The sequence below is a fragment of the Lepidochelys kempii genome, chromosome 1, assembly GCF_965140265.1.
Source record: "Lepidochelys kempii isolate rLepKem1 chromosome 1, rLepKem1.hap2, whole genome shotgun sequence".
In the NCBI taxonomy this organism is placed as follows: Eukaryota; Metazoa; Chordata; order Testudines; family Cheloniidae; genus Lepidochelys; species Lepidochelys kempii.
The window spans coordinates 27226687-27247663 of record NC_133256.1 but is presented as its reverse complement, the minus strand read 5'-3'; the positions used below and the strand labels follow the sequence as shown (position 1 = coordinate 27247663).

The following is a 20977-nucleotide window of genomic DNA, read 5'->3' as shown; positions in this document are numbered from 1 at the left end:
TAAGAACTCTTGGGTGAATACTATCTAGTCCTGGTGATTTATTACTGTTGAATTTATCAATTTGTTTCAAAACCTCCTCTATTGACACCTCAATCTGGGACAATTCCTCATATTTGTCACCTAAAAAGAATGGCTCAAGTGTGGGAATCTCCCTCACATCCTCTGCAGTAAACACCGATGCAAAGAATTCATTTAGCTTCTTTGCAACTGCCTTGTCTTCCTTGAGTGCTACTTTAGCACCTTAATCATCCGGTGGCCCCAGTGATTGTTTGGCAGACTTCCTGCTTCTGCTGTACTTTACATTTTTTTGCTGTTAGTTTTTGTGTCTTTTGCTAGCTGCTCTTCAAATTCTTTTTCGGCCTGCCTAAGTATACTTTTACACTTGACTTGCCAATGTTTATGCTCCTTTCTATTTTCCTCACTAGGATTTGACTTCCAATTTTTGAAGGATGCCTTTTTCCCTCTAACTGCCTCTTTTATTCTGCTATTTAGCCATGGTGGCATTTTTTGGTCATCTTACTGGGGGCTTTTTTTATTAGGGGTATACATATACCTCTATTGAGCCTCTATTATGGTGTTTTTAAAAAGTTTCCTTGAAGCGCGGAGGCATTTCACTCTTGCAACTGTTCTTTCTAATATCCATTTAACTTGCTTCCTCATTGTTGCATAGTTTCCTTTTTTGAAATTAAATGGTACTGTGGTGTTCTTCTTTGGTATTTTCCTCTCTACAAGGATGATAAATTGAATTACATTATGGTAGCTATTACACAGTGATTCAGCTATATTCACTTCTTAGACCAGATCCTGTGCTCCACTTAGGTCTAATCAAGAATTGCCTCTCCCCTTGTGGGTTCTAGGACAAGCTAGACTAGCTAGTAGTCATTAATAGTGACTAGAAATTTTATCTCAGACCCCACTCCCCAGCAGGAGCTCAAGGGCTGGATTAAAATGGCTGGCGGGCCAGATGCAGCCCGCAAGCCGTAGTTTGCCCACCCCTGTTGTAATGGGTCAATATACTCAGACTGTTAAGGGATGCTTCCCAAAGGATTTCTCTTTTATCGTTATGGTTGTAATTATATAGAGTTCAATCCCCTTCCTGTGATAGTCAGCCTTCAGTGTGCTGAGAATGAGTAGAGCTATTCAGTGTGTCTGGACAGATCAAACAGGGAATACGGTGGGGAGTGTGTGTTAAGGTTCTCTTCAAACACACATGTCTTGGGTTATATATATTTGTAAATATGGTAACGGGAATCTACCCAGTATGGGAATATATGATTTAGAGTGAGTGCACAGTCATTGTTTTATGGAAAGGAGGGGTAGCCCCTCCTCTGGGAAAGTGGGAGGAGGTGGCCCCCTCCCCTCCGGGAAAATGACAGTAGGTGAATAAGGGGAGAAACAGAGCATCTGGGAGTAAGCAGAGAGAAAGAGAGCAAGGAGAGAGGGCAGACAGGCAGATGGCAGGAAACTGGGACTGGGAGACACTGAGAACGAGTGGAGAGGCTGAGATTGGGCAGGACAGACAGATGTGCAGGAGAGGGTCCTGTCAGGTTAAAGATGGATGGTCAAGTCGGTCTTTGTTTAATGGCGTGTTCCTGAGCATCCATTCCTGATCATCAGATCTGGTCTGATTCATGCTGTCCCAGGGACCCAGAACAGGAGCAGACCCAAAGTCTTGCAAAATGAAGCCTTTAAAATAAATATTTTTGATTCCTCTAGAATTATCATCAACAATGGGACTATCAAAATTGACTGGTATAAGAGAGGGCAGAATTTGGCTCCAAGAGTTTTGCTAAAAATATTAATCTCCCTCATTCTGAATCAGTATTTCTCCATGTTGTTTTCACAATTATCTTTTTTTAACTAATGGGGTGTTTAGTTCTGGTTTATTGCTCTTTACTTACAGCTGTTATTTCCAAAGACACCACAGAGGGACCTTGCCTTTCTTGAGTGAGCACTACAGTAGTTATTTAGCTTTTCATCAGTCTTACAGCCCCGACACAGCAAGCGCTCTGATGAGTTTTGTCATGAGCCATTTACAAATGCAGGAACCCATTGCTGCAGCCGTTGCCAGGCCTATCATGGGGTGACTGATTCACTAGAATGTAGGCTAGGTAACAAGATATGCCTTTTCTGCTCATTCAGCTCCAGCCTTGATCTGGCTGATTCACAGAACCTGACCTTAACAGATCGGTGGGGTCATAGGGACACAGGGGTGAAAAGGGATATAGGCCACTTGTACCCTTAGCCCCTACCAAAAATGCCAGTATTTGAAGATGGCACAGAAAATGGCAGAATGAATGCAGAACTGATGAGCACAAGATTCCAGAAGATACTGAAATTCAGACATGGTCATTTCGCATGCTGCAAAGACCTTTAGTTCTCAAAGCACTGTGGGAGGCTTGCATGCCACAAATCCTGCTAATTCAATGGGGGTTGCACTGCTGAGACACAGAATGAAGCTTTTCTTATTTTTTTTCTAACTGAAAGGGGCCAAGTTGCCAGACCTTAAGACCTGATTACCCATCAAAGACATACAGGATGGACTGCAGTCGGACAAGCTTTCACCACGCATTCCAGACTTCATGTCTCACTCTGAACTTGTAGGCACTGATCCCAACAGGAAAGACTAACGCAGGGTCTCTGGATCCAGAAGTCCAGCAGTCTGAGTGGCCTGATGTAGCAAAGTGCCATGGAGGAATGAAGTGTTTATTTCTGCCTTCACTGACACAGATGTGACTCCTAATGGGAGGGCAAGTGAGGACCAACCTGGACATCAAGAGTTTATCTAGGGTGGCTGAGAGGGTAATATCAGGGAGCCCATTGGGGTGGAGAAAGAGCAGGAGTCTATGCAGCAAAAGGGTGATTTTTTGAGGTGGGGCAGCAAAGTTTTGGTGAGTCTGGCCCCATTTTCCGTTAATCCACCCCTGTTTCTATGGCTTAACCTCTATTCACATTCATCCCTTCACCTCACAGCTGGGAAGGGCTGAGTGAAATTCCCACACTTGCACACACAATTACAGTGATTATAGATACACAACACGAGTGAAACTGTATGTGCACAATCCTGGCCTCTGATATGTTGAAAATCAGGTACCATTGCACAAGAGCTGCAGTCCTAACCCTTATGTCCTGGCCAAATTCCATCAGCGGTAATTACAGTCTACCCTCCTAAATTCCCTCTACAGTTTCAATTACTGATGGTGAGCTAATGACAAAGCTCATCGGAAAACTACCCATGGTAGGGGCTGCAAGACTGATAAAAGACTAAATGACTACAGGAATTCACATTTGAGAAAGGCAAGGTCTCTGCACAGCATCTTTGCAATTAACAGCTATAAATAAAGAGCAATAATCCAGAATTAAATAACACATTAGCTAAAAAATAGACAGGATTGCAAAAACACCCTGAGGTAAATGACTCTGATTCAGAATGACAGTTGTTATGGCCACATTCTGTTTCGGGTTATACACTGGGGCCATGGGTTATACACTGGGGCTATCAGTGGTATAGCAAGTGTGACCTAGAGCAGAATTTGGTCCTTAATCTGATTTGAAAAAACAAGAGAAAGTATGGTCCAGTGGTAAGGGTGCTTGCCAGGGACTTGGGAGATCGGGGTTCAATTCCTGTCTCTGTCACAGACTTCCTGTGTGTCGTAGGACAAGTCATTGAGTTGCTCTGTGCCTCGGTTTCCTAGCTGTAAAACTGGAATAACAAAATGCCCCCACCTTCTGTGGATGTTATGAAGATAGACCCATTGAAGATGGTGAGGTGCTCAGATGTTATCAAAATGAGAGGCATAGATGATAGGAACTTAGCTCTGATAGCCTATGGAACCCCAGTGGCTGCCCTTTCAATCACCACAACCTGTCTCTTCTAATTATGTAGATCTCAGTACATACAGACACATATGAATGAAGCTGTACTGAGTGCACTCAGGCTGCAATTTAGCCACAAATTTGCAAAGAGCTTGCAGTCTTCTGGCTGAAGCTCCTACCAAAAGATGTAACAGAGTGTACAGAAGGGGCCCACATAACACCAGACCTTGCTTGCAACAGAGTGCAAGCCAAGTTGTATTCTGCCCCTCAGAAAGGACTTATAAATGACACCATATCAGTGACATCAGTCACATGGTCCCTGCTAAACCTGGACTGCAAAGGGATTTTCATTACATCTGGAGAAAAGGAAATTCCTTGTGGATCTCAACAGCAAAGTACTCAACCAATATTCTCATATCAAACTAATCTATTCTGCAGGCAATAGCTGCCCACAAAATATAAATACAGATTGTAAATTCTGTGCCCCCTCTTTTTCTATTATTGGAAAAGCTTTACATCATATTTGTCACATTTGGCTCTCTGGCCTAGACTAGTAGACACTCCAAGCATCCACACCAATTTGTGTGATGTGATCTCAAAGAGCTATATTTGTTTATAATTGTTATCTGTGATATGCTGAGAGCACAGCATGCGGTTACATCATTACTTCTGGTTATGTGTCAATAAAACCATCTTTTGAAGCAGAGTTGTAGTCAGAAAAGGGACTACAGCTTTGGCTACACTGGCGATTTTAACCATCAGTTGCCCGGCCATCAGTTTAGCTGCCCTGGTGTAGACCCTTTGTATCAAAAGGCAAAGGCATTATAAACTGAAAATTGCATTGGTGTAATCTATCCTTGCTTGAAACTGTCCCCAGAATAGACAAGGCCTGTGTGAAAGTGGTATCTTCTTATTCTACAGACCTGCTTCTGTATTCAGAACACTATCTACAGGTCTAATGACATCTGTTAACAATGCAGCGCCAACACAGTTATGGAAGAGTGGGCTAGACTGCCTTCTGCTTTGCGCATCTACAACAAAATGATCATCTACATTCCCACAGTGGCATCTTTGTTACTGATGATGTTGCATGAGCCAGAAAGAACACAGTATGACTTTCAAATTCCAGGTGGAGTTAGCGTGGCTGGCAGTTGGAAACCCCAAGCCAAATCCTCAGATGGTGTAAATCAGCATTTGCTCCAATGCATTCAGTGGAGCTAGGCTGATTTACACCAACTGAAGATTTGCCTCCTACTTTTAACTTGTAAACTCAGCAAACTTGATATGGAAATATGGAAGCCACGGAGAAGGAAAAGATATGAAACCCATACAAGGTCACTTTGCAGAGTGACTTCTCCTTAAACACTCTTTTAACACATTGAAATCTGTGGTCATAGAACAATATCTATGCATCCTAGCAAACACTCATTTAGCTAGTAGGATGGTACATCCACTCATTCAAGATTTGTGCAGTAACTATTTGTTCTTCAGTGTTGGGTATACTTTTGGTTGGTATCTCATTGGCTAAGGTCCTAGTAAAGGATTTTTTAAAAATTTGCTTTAAATCGCAGTATAATGTATGACGTGATCTGGTTCAAATAAAGTTTAGTGTTTTTAGTAACATGTAGTAGCAAGTACACACCCACAGGCTACATTATAGACATAAATATTAGAATGTTAAGGAATTACAGAGCCTAAATATTCTGGAATATCCAACAGTTTGAGTCCAGTTTCCTCACTCTGAAACTATCACAGAGTCCTTTAAAAAGACATGGTTACTTACTGTAACTGGTTCTTCAAGATGTGATACAAAAGTGTATTCCACTTATGTGTGTGCAAACACAGTGCACTGGTGCCAGAGAATGCTGCCTAGTGGTACCCTTGCCTTGTAGCCATAGCCCCTCCATTGGCTATATGAGGCAGCACCCCCGCAACCCCCATCAGTTCCTTCACGCTGAACGCCAAGAGTATAGACTCCAAAGCTGAGGGGACAGAGGGTGGATTGTGGAATACTACGTCTGCATCACATCTTAAAGAACCCAAGTTATACTAAGTAACCGTTTCATCTTCTTTGAGTAGATGCAGCCGTGTATTGCACTTAGGTGACTCATAAGCAGTACTTGGAGGAGGTGGGGCCCAGAGTCTGCTTAAAGGACTGCTCTACCAAAGTTTACTGCAACATCCAGAGCAGATACAATGGCATAATGACTGGTAAACGTATGCACAGACAACCAAGTGGCACCCTGTAAATGTCCAATGCTGAAACGCCACTTCAAAATACCATTGATGTAGCCTGCACCCTCGTGGAATGAGCTCACACCCCTTGAGGGGTGTAGCTTGCATTTTTTCATATTCAGTCTCAAATACAGGAAGTTATCCACCTGGAGACTGCCTGCAAAGAGACTGCTTGTCCCTTCATCTGGTCTGCATAGGACACAAACAGATGAGGCAAAATAATAAAGGGTTTAGTCCTGTCCAGGTAAAAGGCGAGGCAACACTTAACATCCAACGAAAGAAGATGCTGCTTCTCCAGGGTTAAATGTAGCTTAGGTTAGAACACAGATAGATACACTGCCTGTTTCAGGTGAAATTGAGATATCACTTTAGATAAAAACTTAGGGTGTGACCACAAAGGCATTTTGTCTTTCGAGAATTGCCATCAAAGACTGCAACTCACATGCTCTTCTTGCGCATGTTACAGCCACCAGGAATGCAGTTTTTTGACACAGAAGAGGAAAAGAAGATGCCAAAGGCTTGAATGGAGGTCTCATCAGCACCCCTAAGACCGTACTGAGGTCCCACAAAGGAACTGGTTCTTTCACTGGTAGGTGGAGACAAAGGACTCCTTTCAAGAACTTTGAGACCATGGCTTTCACAAATGTCGACCTCCCCTGGATGGGTGGATGAAATGCCGAAATCATAGCTGGGTGGACCTTCAACGAATTGAGTGCAAGACCTGAAGCATGAAGATGCAACAAATACTCCAAGATGTCCTGAATCCCAGTCAACATCAGTTGAACCCTGCGAGTCAATGACCACACCAATAAACATTTCCATTTGGCCAAATAGGCCAATCTGGTGGAGGGTTTCCTACTATTAGGTAAAACCTGTTGAATAGCCTCTGAATATTGTTCCTTCTAATTTAACTATGGAGCAGCCATGCAATGATATATAGAGGGCTGAGTGCAGGGTGCAAGATCTGACTGTGATGCTGGGTCAGGAGGTTGGGATGAAGAGAAAGAGATATGGGAGGCTGAATCGATAACACCAGAAAGCAAGAGAACCAAGATTGCCTTGGCCATGCTGGAGCAATGAGGATGACCCTGGAATGATCCAACCTGAGTTTGAGGATTACCCGAGGGATAATTGGAACTGGAGGAAAAGCACAGAGGAGTGCTGATTCCCAACCCAGGTGAAAGGTATCAGTCATGGAGCCCAGACTAAGGCCCCCTTCAGAGCAAAACAGATGGCATTTCTTATTGTCTTTCATAGTGACCAGATAGATCGTAGTGATGCCCTAAATTACAAAGATGGATTGCAGGACACTGGGTTTCAGAGACTACTTGTGACTTTGGAAGAAATTCCTGCTGAGGTGATCTGTGAGTTGATTCTGGGCCCCAGGTAAGTGATTAATCACTGGAGTAATGTTCTCTCCAATGCGAAACTGCCATGCCCTGATTGGTTCCTGACACAGCACTCAAGTGTGCTTCTCCTTTCTGTTCACATAATGCATCACGGTGGTGTTGTCTGTAAGAATGTGAACTACTGAGCCACGATGCAATCTCAAAGGGCGTGATATGTGTTGTAAATGGACTGAAGTTCCGGAATGCTGACATGAAATGTAGCTTCTCGTTCTGACTACAGGCCCTGAACTCTCAGCGACTCCAGATGTGCTCACAGCCTATCAAGGAGGCATCAGTGACAACAGTCCTGGCTGGTGAGACCAAGTGAAGGGAACAGCCTATATTGCCCTCAACAGTCCACCTCCATAAGGAGCGGAGGGAGCCAAATCAATCTGTCTAAGGGGTGATGGGTTGGATGATAAAATTGTCTGCAGCCACATTTGGAGAGGGCGAAGATGCAACTTGGCAAGCAGCCATGTGACCCAACAGCTTTAGGCACTCTCGAGCTGTAGTTAAAGGCTGAAAGTGCAGCTCCAAATACAGATGACAAATCGCCTGAAAACTATCTGTTGGCAGAAGTGCTCTCAAACTTGTAGAACCTATTAAGGCCCCAATGAACTCAATTTTTTGAGTGGGGACCAATGTTGACTTGTCTCTGTTGCAAATGAGACCCAGACGATCAAGTCAGCGAAGTGTGGAGTGTACATGAGAGAGAACTTCTTCCCTGGACTTGCCCTTCAGTAACCAATCATGTAGTTACGGGAAGATATGAATTTCCCCCTTTCCTGTGTTATACTGTCACTACACCCATCCATTTGGTAAAAACTGGGGGAGAAGAGGCCAGACTAGAGGGAGTATGGTATACTGATAATATCGGTGTGCCACAACAAACTGGAGAAACCGTCTGTGGCTCAGAAGAACTGTCATGTGAAAATAAGCACCCTGACGGTCCAGAGTTGTTCTGATTTAACGCAGGGAGGATAGCTGATAGGGTGACCATCCAGAATCTCACATATCTGATATATTTGTTGAGGTTGCAGAGATCAAGAATCAGTCTCACCCCTCCTTCGGTTTTGGGAACCAGAAAGTACTGTGAATAAAACCCTGGGCCCTGGTGCTGTACAGGGACTTCCTCTACAGCTCTCAAAGCTAGTAGAGACTGAACCTGCTCAAGGAGCAATGTCAAGTGAGTGGGCTCCCTGAAGAGAGATGGGGTAGGAAGGTGGAAAGGAGGGATGGAAAAGAACTGGATGGCATAACCTGATCTGATGGTGCTTAGGACCCAGCTGTCAGTAGTAATCAAGCCCCAAACATTATGAAAATGAGACAGCCTGTCCCCAAACAGGGGGGATGGGGATATAGTGATCATGACTGGATCACTGCCCTGGACATACAAATTAAAACAGGCATTTGGTAGATGTTGTGAGAGGATAGAGTCAGCTGGCCAAACCCCAGACCTGACGGCCTCTGCCTCTGGGATCTATGACCCTCTCTGGGGTAGTCTTGTTGCCTTGGGGGTGGAAGGATTGCCCAAAGGCGTGTTGCAAGTGGTACAGTTGATGCTGCCACTCACTGTCAAAATGACATCTCCATGCTGCCTGAGTATATATCCCAAGAGAGCATAGGCTGGTTCTTGAGTCTTTAAACGAGAGCAAGGTTTCAGCAGTCTTTTCCGGAAAAAGCACTCGACCTTTGTAAGGCACATCCTCAATAGTCTGCAACACATCTGGAGCAATGCCTGAATTTTGCAGCCACGACGCCCTTCTCATGGTTACTGCTGAGGCCACAACTCTGGCCGAGGTACCTGCCATGTCCAAAGCTGACTGCAAGGATGTCTTGGCCACCAAATAGAAATCAGCTCCCAACGCTCAAAATTCGTCCCTGGAGGCTCCAGGTAACTGGTGTACAAATTTAGACATAGCTGTCCAATTAATAAAATTGTACTTGGATAGCATTGGCTGCTGGTTTGCAATACACATTTGCAGGGAAGAGGAGGTATAGATTTTTTTACCCATTAAGTCCATCCTCTTGGATTCCTTGTCTTTGGGCACAGACTTACACCTGCCCTGCCAAGCCCCATCATTTGCTGCAGTCACAACCAGGGAATTAGGGAATAGAAGCCCTCAAAACCCTGCGTAGGTACAAAATAGTGTTTCTCTGAACGCTTCGCTGCAGGTGGCACTGAAGCCGGAGTACTCCAAAGAATGTTTGCAGACTCCGTAGTACCTCATTAATAGGTCAATAGGCTACCCTCCCACGGAAGATGGCTGAAGAATATCCAGTAGTTTGTGAGTATTCTCCTGCAGGAACGCTGCCTGGATGCCCAAGGTAGCAGCCACACCCTGCAGAAGGTCCTGGTTGGCCTTGAAGTCCTCAGGACTGATGGAGAAGAGGAGCCTGGTACCCTCAAATCATCAAGGGATGATGATGAAGCAGCAGTTCCACTAGAGATGGGTCCTGCCCTGAACTGTCAGATCTGGATGGGACAACTCTGAGAAGGGAAGCTCAACCGATGTCTGAACTCACAATGGAACACCACTGCCGCCGACGTACCCCTATCAGGTCTTGCTCTGGAACAGGATGAGGAATGTGACTTTTGACACTGAGGACCATCCCACAGATTCCAAGGAGGTCACTGGAAGTATGGGTAGGGCACTGGTGGCGAGGAGACTCTGGGTCGGGGCCTCTGTCTTGGTACCAGTGCTCTTCTCGGCATCAGTCAGGTGAGGGAGAGCAGAAGAAAGATCCCAACCTGAATCCTGAGGCGCCCTGGGTCTCCGGGGACAGTGATGGAGCTGGCCCTGATGATGTAAGGAGATGATCTGATTCACCTGCTACCTAGTAGGAAAGAAGTATTAGTGCTGCTGATGGAATTGGCGCAGCCGACACCAAATACATCACAGTTACATCCGGGGCCAGGAGCAGCGTTGGTACTAACATCAGCAGCTCTAGAACTGATGCAGCAGATGGTGCTGAGATGGAAGACAGGATCTGCTGTCAAGACAATGTCGGTGCCAAGGAGTGCACCAGTGCAGAGGAGGTTCTCAGTGCCAGGCCCCGCACTGGCCTCAATTCTGCAGTCTGTGGCAGGTGGAAATCAGGCTGTGTTGTCCACGGACCCCAAGATACTGAGACAAGCCCAGACGGTGCCAACAAGGTCGTGGATGCCATAACCCCAGTGAAGTCCTGGATGAGTGGGAAGCCCAGAACTGATAGGCAGAGTAGATCTGCAGCTGCCTGGTATACTGTCAGTGTGTAAACACCCAGTGCTGGCATCACTGCCATTGGTACCGGACCCCACGGGCCTTCCAGAGCTGGAACTAGAGTCACCGGTAGAGGTGCCAACCCTCCAGGATTGTCCTGGAGCCTCCAAGGATTAAAGATTAATCTTTAATTAAAGATTATGTCATCTGCTGAAACCTCCAGGAATATGTCCAACCGAAGTTAGTAATCCTAGTCACTGCTATGTGCTCCCCTATGCCTCTACGCAGTACTGGGGAGCAGTTTGAAGGGTCTGCTCCATCCCGCGTGCAGGCAGTAGCACGACACCAGTCCATACTCCTCTTAAACGAAGAAGAGTCTCCACGAGACCTGGAGTGGTCCCAATTGGTTTTATGAGACCTTTTCCTTGGCGCACTCCAGGAGGCTGAACAGCTTCTTCATCTCTTAGGAGAGATGCCAGTCCTGCAACACAGAGCAGCGTCACTCACTGAATCTGAGAGCGACCGCCGATCCAACTCAGGCCTCTGTGCTGCAACAGGCCTCATGGCCTGCTCGATGAGGTGCTGCTTCAGATGAAGGTCTCTATCCACTTGAGTCCTTTCTGTGAACGATTAACAAATCTAACACCACTCCTTGGCGTGACCCTGGCCCACACAGAGCAAGCACCTCATGTGGGGATCACTGAAGGGGATCGCCCTTGAACACGACAGGCAGCGTTTGAACCTTGGGAGGGCATCACCCAAGGCAACTAACTACACTAACGACACTAACTTGCTAACTAACACTAACACTAAGTAGGGTTTAACTGTATAACTACGAAGAGAAAAAACTCTCAGTAACTGAGAAGAGATTGTGAGGTGAAAACCACACAGAGCTCCGACTCCAGCCCCAGGCAGTGAGAGCAAACTATACCTTATATAACCAGGGGAGGGGCTACAACCACGAAGCGTGAGTGCTACGGGTACTATGAGGCAAAATTCTCAGGCTCCGATGCACTGGGAGCACACACACTTATGTGGAATACATGGCTACATCTACTTGTAGAAGAACACTTCTGAAACCTCTAGAACTATTTAGTATTTATTAAGCACTGTACAAGAAAGAAAAAGTCAATACATTATAGACAGGTGGGCACGGAATGAGGCTCCTGCCTCACAGATTGCACAAGCTGTGCAATGCAGCACATTCTAGTGTTGCTAGCAAATAGCAGCACATGGTAGAATTTCTTTGTTTCCCTATTTCTCCTTTTTTTAAAATGTAGGAAATTCCATATTAAAAAAACAATGCTAGAAGAAAGCTACAGTTGCAAAGTGAATCATCCACTGACTAAATTAAGGCTGTCTGTGCAACCTGAAATCTCGCCTCCTGCGTACATTATTATGCAGTCAGTGCTATATAGTCACATGCTGTCATTCAAGGAAACCATCAACACACACCAGAAAATGAAGATTAAGTCACATTCAGGACATTTGCTTCAACTGGATCAAATCCGACAAGGTGCTGCATAACACCAGGGAGGTTTTCAACACCCTGAGCTCCCATTGAAGCTCCTTTGATACAGCTGGTTGGAAATTTTTCATCAAAATGGAGTTTTGACAAAACACGCTGGTTTTGTAGAAATAGAAACATTTCAGAAAATATGTAGATTTTGACAAAATTTTGTTCAGAAATAAAAGAAACAAAATATTTTGATAACATCAAAATGTCCCATTTCAAAATATTCAGAATGGAATGTTTTCATTTTCCATTTCAATATGGCTATTATTTTAAAGAAAATTAGTTATTTTTAGATTAATTTTTTAAAAGGTCAAAATCAGAATGAAATGTTGTGATTTTATCGAAACAAAACTTTTTGATTGACCCAAAACTATTTTTTTTCCATAATTTTTTTTTTTGTGGGAAATTTCTCATTTGGTTTTGTTCTGTTTGGAACAGCACAGCATCCCGCCAATAAAGAAGCCTGAACCTGTGGGGAAATGCCTGGGATGTCACAAGAAGTGTATGACTGCTGTCCCTCCAGTTCCCTTCTTCAAAGAAGGGGCCAAATTCTGCTCTCATTCACATTAGTGTCTATCCTGAGTCATTCCAATGAAGTCAGTGGAGGTTACTCTGAACCTATCCCAGCTGAGAGAAGAATTTGGCTTCTCTGAGATGTGTGTGTTCTGGGACTACCCCTGCAAGCAACATTTTAAAGTAAACATTTAATCAAAATGAGCTAATTTGTGTGTACCGTTCACTCCTGTTGCATGGCTCTGGTGCACAGAGAAAGAACAGGCAACAGAACCTAGTCTGGTAGCTGCAATAATGTTACACAACGAACTAGCTAAGTAAAACCTAACCACAAAGGCAATAAAAAATGATGACTAAGCTCCCTCCTCCACTCCAGTTAAAAACCATATCTTCAGAAGAGATGAATGCAGTACTCACTCTGAGAGGCATAAAAGCCCTCTGTTGCCTTATCTTCATGCCCATCAAATTCTCTGCTGGCTAGCTGCCTATTGGCAGTCTCCAGTCGGTCTGCACATAAACAGGAAATACTTTAAGTATAAATACATGTATATAAAATTATAGGCCAACAACCAAGAAAACGCATGCCAGCAGCATGGTATAAATAGAAGCTCAAAAGGGAGATATAAAAATGAAAGAGGCTGAGGTATATATCAAACAGTGAGGGATGAGCCCTGGACTCCTTCAGAAGATTAATCTTTTAGTTTCTGGTTGCTAAGAAGATGTTTACTGGTTGGCAGAGTTCAGGCCTTCATAGATTTGAAAACCAGAAGCAACATTAGATCATCAAGTTGGACTGCCTGCAGTAACACAGGCCACAGAGTTTCACCCAGTGATTCCTGTCCCAAGCCCAGTGACTTGTGGTTGAGCTAGAGCAATGTTTCTCAACCTTTTTGACACCTGGGACCAGTTTGTTGCCTTCCTAAACTGTGTCAGGGAGATCTCAGGGACTGGCGCCGGTCAACGGACCTGTCATTGAGAAACACTGAGCTAGAGCATCTCTTTGAGCAAGACTTAATTTAAAGCTGTCAAGTGAAGAAGAATCCACTATATCCCTGGGTAATGTGTTCCCAATGGTTAATTGCCCTCAATGTTAAAGAGTGCCCCTTATTTCCTGTTTGAATTTGTCAAGCTTCAGGAGATGAAAGCCTGAAACTAACAGTACAGGAAATAGGAGACCTGAATGCCTGCAGCACTGTGGATCACGGTATGAAGTACTCTAATGTAGCTGCTTGTGGTGGTCTCCAGATGAAATTCAGCTCCAGGCTGAGGGCCAGCACAAGGCCTATGCTTTTGTCCCAATTAAGAACTACCTGGAGGATGACAGGGCAATGAAATGATGCCTAAGCATTTTGCCAGCCCTCTGTACACGGGTGAAGCTCACCCTGCAAGTGCAAGGGCAATCCTGCTGTGGGTGGTACTGCTGCACATCACAAAGGGGACAGCCTCACTCCTGACCAGCAGCTAGTACCAGAGAAGCAACAGTGCTGCTTTGAACTGCGATTCCCCTACAGAGAGAGACATGTGATACCCTCCTCCACCACTCAGGCACTACTCATTCTACCTCCCTGCACCCCATTGCTCCATTGGCTCTAGCCTTATTGCCTCTTCACTTCCATTTCTCCATCTGTAAAATGGTGACCAGCCTCCAGCTGTGCTGAGTAAAATCATGACTCAATTTTTAAAGGGCCTCCATTGGACAAGCGCACAAAGAGGAATCTGTGCACACTCAGTGGATAGTTAGGCACACAGTTAAACAATGTGCACATCCATTTGCACTTGCAAAAAGGGTGTCTACAAATGTTGCCTATTCAATGGGAAGCTCTTTGAAAATTTGGCTTTTGAATGTTTGTAATGCATTTGAGACTAGGGCTGTCAAGTGATTAAAAAATAAATCTTAATTAATCGTGCAATTAATCACACTGTTAAACAATAACACAATACCATTTGTTTAAATATTTTTTGGTGTTTTCTACATTTTCAAATATATTGATTTCAATTACAACACAGAATACCAAGTGTACAGTGCTCACTTTATATTTATTTTTGATTACAAATATTTGCACTGTAAAAAACAAAACAAATAGTATTTTTCAATTCATCTCATACAAGTACGGTAGTGCAATCTTTTTATCATGAAAGTTGAACTTAAAATGTAGAATTATGTACAAAAAATCCTGCATTCAAAAATAAAACAACGTAAAACTTTAGAGCCTACAACTCCACTCCGTCCTACTTGTTCAGCCAGTCTCTCAGACAAACAAGTTTGTTTACATTTATGGGAGATAATGCTGCCCGCTTCTTGTTTACAATGTCACCTGAAAGTGAGAACAGGGGTTCGCATGGCACTGTTGTAGCTGGCATTGCAAGATATTTACACGCCAGATGCTCTAAAGATTCATATGGCCCTTCATGCTTCTACCACCATTCCAGAGGACATGCCTCCATGCTGATGAAGGGTTCTGCTCGATAACGATCCAAAGCAGAGCAGACCGACGCATGTTCACTTTCATCATCTGAGTCAGATGCCACCAGTAGAAGGCTGATTTTCTTTTTTTTGGTGGTTCGGGTTCTGTAGTTTCTGCATTGGAGTGTTGCTACTTAAGACTTCTGAAAGCATGTTCCACACCTCATCCCTCTCAGATTTTGGAAGGCACTTCAGATTCTTAAACCGTGGGTCCACTGCTGTAGCTATCTTTAGAAAACTCACATCGGTACCTTCTTTGCATTTTGTCAAATCTGCAGTGAAAGAGTTCTTAAAACGAACAACATGTGCTAGGTCATCATCCAAGACTGCTATAATATGAAATACATGGCAGAATGCGGGTAAAACAGAGCAGGAGACATACTATTCTCCCTCAAGGAGTTCAGTCACAAATTTAATTAACACATTACTTTTTTAACCAGCGTCATCAGCATGGAAGCATGTCTTCTGGAATGGTGGCTGAAGCATGAAGGAGCATACAAATATTTAGCATATCTGGCATGTAAATATCTTACAATGCTGGCTACAAAAGTGCCATGCAAACGCCTGTTCTCAATTTCAGGTGACATTGTAAATAAGAAGCCAGCAGCTTTATCTCCTGTAAATGTAAACAAACTTGTTTGTCTTAGCGATTGGTGAACAAGAAGGACGACTGTGAATTTGTAGGTGCTAAAGTTTTACATTGTTTTGTTTTTGAGTGCAGCTATGTAACGAAAAAAGTCTACACCTGTAAGTTGCACTTTCATGATAAAGAGATTGCATTATGGTACTTGTATGAGGTGAATTGAAAAATACTATTTCTTTTGCTTATCATTTTTACAGTGCAAATATATTTGTAATAAAAATAATAATATAAAGTGGGCACTGTACACTTTGTATTCTATGTTGTAGTTGAAATCAATATATTTGAAAACGTAGAAAAACGTTCAAAAATATTTAATAAATTTCAATTGTAGTCTATTGTTTAACAGTGCAATTAAAACTGTGATTAATCATGATAAATTTTTTAAATTGTGATTGTTTGAGTTAATCATGTGAGTTAACTGCGATTAATCGACAGTCCTATTTGAGACTTATATTTTATATTATATATTACATTATATTACATACCTTGCTGTTGAACTCATTATAGATTAGATTTGCAGACTGGGAAGAATAACCCTTAGAGGTTTACTGCAGAGTTTATAATTTTGGTCTTCAGGTTAAATTGGTGTTTTAAGAATTAGAACAAAAATCCAATGCTTAAAGTTGTCTCATGTAGTTTGCTGGGGAACTTGTTTGTAACTTGGAAAATCAGAGCATTTTTATCCTTTACCAACAAACAGAACTTGATTTCTAAAGCAGTTTATCTAAAACACATGAAAATCGGTTTGTCTAAAGCCTGAGGCTGGCGATTAGGAGCTTGATAATTGAGGAATGATACAGCATGTCACTTAGAGTGAAAAAATGTGTAAAAAACTCAACATACCACGGAGATCCCTGTTGAAATCGTGAAGTCTCCTAATTTCTCCTTCAAGCTTGTTTCTCATAGCCTTGTCCAGAGACTCTCTCTTAGTGGTGGTCTTGACCAGGCCCTCATACGCTTCTGAAATCCTCTGAATTTCTATTTCAAACTGAAAGGAGAGAGACCTCCCATTAAAGCAGGGCAGGAATGTATGTCATTCTGACACTCGCTTGGAGCATTTCCCAGGGGTTTTTGTGTGCCGGGGTGATGCACGTTCCAAGTTTCAAACAAGCATATGATTCTATAATAAGAATTCTTTTAGACAGATAACAAACTGATACCTGCACTTTTTAAACATCCCTATTGCACTGAGCAATCAACTTCCCACCCACCTCAGAAATATTCTGCTACAATAGCACAGGTCAATGCTCAGATAAATGCTTCCAAGCAAACTCAAGGGGGGGGGCGGGGTGGACAGACGACTGTTATGTAACAGAGATTTGATCCTCTTTCTTCAGCTACAGAGGCCTCCACTTGAAAGCTGTCCTCAGGGGGTGCTGAGGAAATATGCACATTAGAATGGGCTGAGTTACTCCTGATTTATACTGGTGTAAGTGAATCTGGCCCCTTATCTCTCTAACACACTGTTTTCCGAACACCAGTAGGTCACTGGAGAGCTGTAGATGGTTTGCCATGTCCAGGGCCGATTAATCCATTACTAGGTACTGGCCTAGGCAAGCATATACTACTCCTGTTCTGGTGCCGAGGGGAGGGCCTAGGTGGGTGAGGAGGTGGGGTGTGGAGAATGAGTCCACCCCACACTCAACCCACACACAAGCTCCTGCCCAGCGGGGCTGGGGCTGGATCCCTGTTCCAGACATTGCAGCCTGGGACACGGACTTGCAGTGCCACTCAGGTTTGGCCCCGAGGGCACAGGAGCTGCTGCTGTAAGGTGAGTGGGGTTGGGTTCACACTCCATCCCCCGACCCTCCCGCGGCGCCCAGGGCTGCCCCTCTGCACCAGGCCAGGATTAGGGTTTTGGTCCTGGGACAGAGGGTGCGTATATATAATGATAGGTTGCAAAAAAAGACAAAATGGTGCGTCATCTTAGATAAAGGTTGGGAACTTCTGCTTTAATGGACTGAAGCAAAAGCCAGGATTTGAACACGCTTGCACTTGGACTGTTGAAATCTAGATTCCAATCCAAACTTAAGCAAATTATAGAGACCTGAATGCACAAAAGGAATTTGGCATGGTGATACTGAAAAGATTCACAAAGCCTGAGATAGGCGTCCAAGCTCCTCTACAATAAACGGGGAGAGACAGGAACTTTGGACTGCAACTCACAAAAGCCAGCACACTATGTGGGGAGCAGCCAAAGCTAGCCAATGGGAGATGCCAATGAGATGGGTTGTGCTAAATCCCACCAAGTCTCAGAGGTAGGTGCCTAAATCCAGGCTATAGGGAGGCATGTAGCTCTGTTTGGGATTCTGAACTGTAAATCCTCTCTTGGCAGCAGCACCTATGTTGTTAGTAAGGAGGAGGAGAGTGGTTAGGGTACTCCCCTAGGATGTGGGAGACCCTTGGCTAAAGCCCACCTCCACCTGAAGGAGAAAGGGGATTTGAACAGGGAACTACCATCTCTTAGGTGAGTGCTCTAACCATTGGGCTATGGGATATTCTGAATGTGGGGCTTCCTCAGGCCATGTCTACACTATGAAATTAGGTCCAATTTATAGAAGTTGGTTTTGTAGAAAGCGTTTTTATACAGTCGATTGTGTGTGTCCCCACACAAATGCTCTAAATGCATTTAGTTGGCGGAGTGCGTCCACAGTACTGAGGCAACCATCGACTTCCGGAGCATTGCACTGTGGGTAGCTATCCCACAGTTCCCGCAGTCTCCGCCGCCCATTTGAAATCTGGGTAGAAATCCCACTGCCTGATGGGGCAAAAACATTGTCCTTGTTGAACCTCATCAGATTTCTTTTGGCCCAGTCCTCCAATTTGTCTAAGTCCCTCTGTATCCTACCCCTACCCTCCGGGGAATCTACCTCTCCTCCCAGTTTAGTGTCAAACTTGCTCAGGGTGCAATCCACACCATCCTCCAGGTCATTTATGAAGATATTGAACAAAACTGGCCCCAGGACTGACCCTTGGGGCACTCCACTTGATACCGGCTGCCAACTAGACATGGAGCCATTGATCACTACCCGTTGAGCCCGACAATCTAGCCAGCTTTCTATCCACCTTATAGTCCATTCATCCAGCCCATACTTCTTTAACTTCCTGGCAAGAATACTGTGGGAGACTGTGTCAAAAGCTTTGCTAAAGTCAAGGAACAACGCGTCCACTGCTTTCCCTTCATCCACAGAGCCAGTTATCTCGTCATAGAAGGCAATTAGATTAGTCAGGCATGACTTGCCCTTGGTGAATCCATGCTGACTGTTCCTGATCACTTTCCTCTCCTCTAAGTGCTTCAGAATTGATTCCTTGAGGATCTACTCCATGATTTTTCCAGGGACTGAGGTGAGGCTGACTGGCCTGTAGTTCCCAGGATCCTCCTTCTTCCCTTTTTTAAAGATGGGCACTACATTAGCCTTTTTCCAGTCGTCCGGGACTTCCCCCGATCACCATGAGTTTTCAAAGATAATGGCCAATGGCTCTGCAATCACATCCGCCAACTCCTTTAGCACTCTCAGATGCAACACATCTGGCCCCATGGACTTGTGCACGTCCAGCTTTTCTAAATATTCTCGAACCACTTCTTTCTCCGCAGAGGGCTGGTCACCTCCTCCCCATGCTGTGCTGCCCAGTGCAGCAGTCTGAGAGCTGACCTTGTTCGTGAAGACAGAGGCAAAAAAAACATTGAGTACATTAGCTTTTTCCACATCCTCTGTCACTAGGTTGCCTTCCTCATTCAGTAAGGGGCCCACATTTTCCTTGACTTTCTTCTTGTTGCTAACATACCTGAAGAAACCCTTCTTGTTACTCTTAACATCTCTTGCTAGCTGCAACTCCAGGTGTGATTTGGCCTTCCTGATTTCATTCCTGCATGCCCGAGCAATATTTTTATATTCATCCCTGGTCATCTGTGCAGTCTTCCACTTCTTGTAAGCTTCTTTTTTGTATTTAAGATCAGCAAGGATTTCACTGTTAAGCCAAGCTGGTCGCCTGCCACATTTACTATTCTTTCTACACATCGGGATGGTTTGTCCCTGTAACCTCAATAAGGATTCTTGAAAATACAGCCAGCTCTCCTGGACTCCTTTCCCCCTCATGTTATTCTCCCAGGGGATCTTGCCCATCAGTTCCCTGAGAGTGTCAAAGTCTGCTTTTCTGAAGTCCAGGGTCCGTATTCTGCTGCTATCCCACAGTGCACCATTGTGACCGCTCTGGACAGCACTCTGAACTCGGATGCACTGGCCAGGTGTACAGGAAAAGCCCCAGGAACTTTTGAATCTCATTTCCTGTTTGGCCAGGCGAGCTCATCAGCACAGGTCACCATACAGTCCCAGAATCGAAAAAGGGCTCCAGCATGGACCAAACAGGAGGTACTGGTTCTTATTGCTGTCTGGGGAGAGGAATCTATGCTATCAGAACTACGTTCCAAAAGACGAAATGCCAAAACATTTCAAAAAATCTCCGAGGCCATGAGAGACAGAGGCTACATCAGGGATGCAACACAGTGCCACATGAAACTTAAGGAGCTCAGACAAGTGTACCAGAAAACCAAAGAATCAAACGGACGCTCCGGGACAGAGCCCCAGACATGTCACTTCTACGCTTATAATAGAGCCCATCTGGCATGAAAACTCTAGGGTTTAGGGCACTCTCTGTTTTCATAAGGACTCTTAAAACCGATTTCTGTATAGGCCAATACCTTCGAATTGCTGCCACACTAACCCTAATTCGAAACGGCGATGTCGATTTCAGCGCTAATCCCCTCGTTGGGGAGGAGTACAGAAATCGGTTTTAAGAGCCCTTTACGTCGAAAAGAATGGCTTCGTTGTGTGGATGGGTGCAGGGTTAATTCGATTTAACGCTGCTAAATCCAGCATAAATTCGTAGTGTAGACCAGGCCTTAGTCTCTCCAGTGGAAGCTGTTGCCCTGTGGCTAAATAATTAGAGTCATTGGAGCAGGGGGACTGGACCCTGGGATATAGGTCTCTGTCTTTCTCTCATTATTTGTGCCAGAAAGAGAGCACAAGCATAAGAATGACTCTATACCCTGGTGGTGAGGGCACCCAGACAGGGAGGCAGTATGCACTAGCTCAGAGGCAAAGACCTAGGTGCCTTGGCAATTTCTGCTGCCAAAACTTAGGCGCTGAATGAGTTTAGGTGCCTGCAGGATTCAGCAGGAGTTTAGTACATTGCAGTGTC

The 20977-nt window shown here is 44.5% G+C and overlaps 1 protein-coding gene across 8 annotated transcripts in view; it reads right to left on the bottom strand.

Moving 5' to 3' along the window:
* AMOTL1 (angiomotin like 1) overlaps nt 1-20977 on the bottom strand; it is a 209641-nt gene that overhangs the window by 32695 nt on the left and 155969 nt on the right. For all 8 annotated transcript variants that reach the window (XM_073337507.1, XM_073337517.1, XM_073337523.1 and 5 more), the window contains 2 exons: nt 16622-16766; nt 13089-13178 (listed from right to left, as the gene is read on the bottom strand). In XM_073337507.1, coding sequence (XP_073193608.1) covers nt 13089-13178; nt 16622-16766 — 235 coding nt within the window. The remainder of the gene's footprint in view (nt 1-13088; nt 13179-16621; nt 16767-20977) is intronic.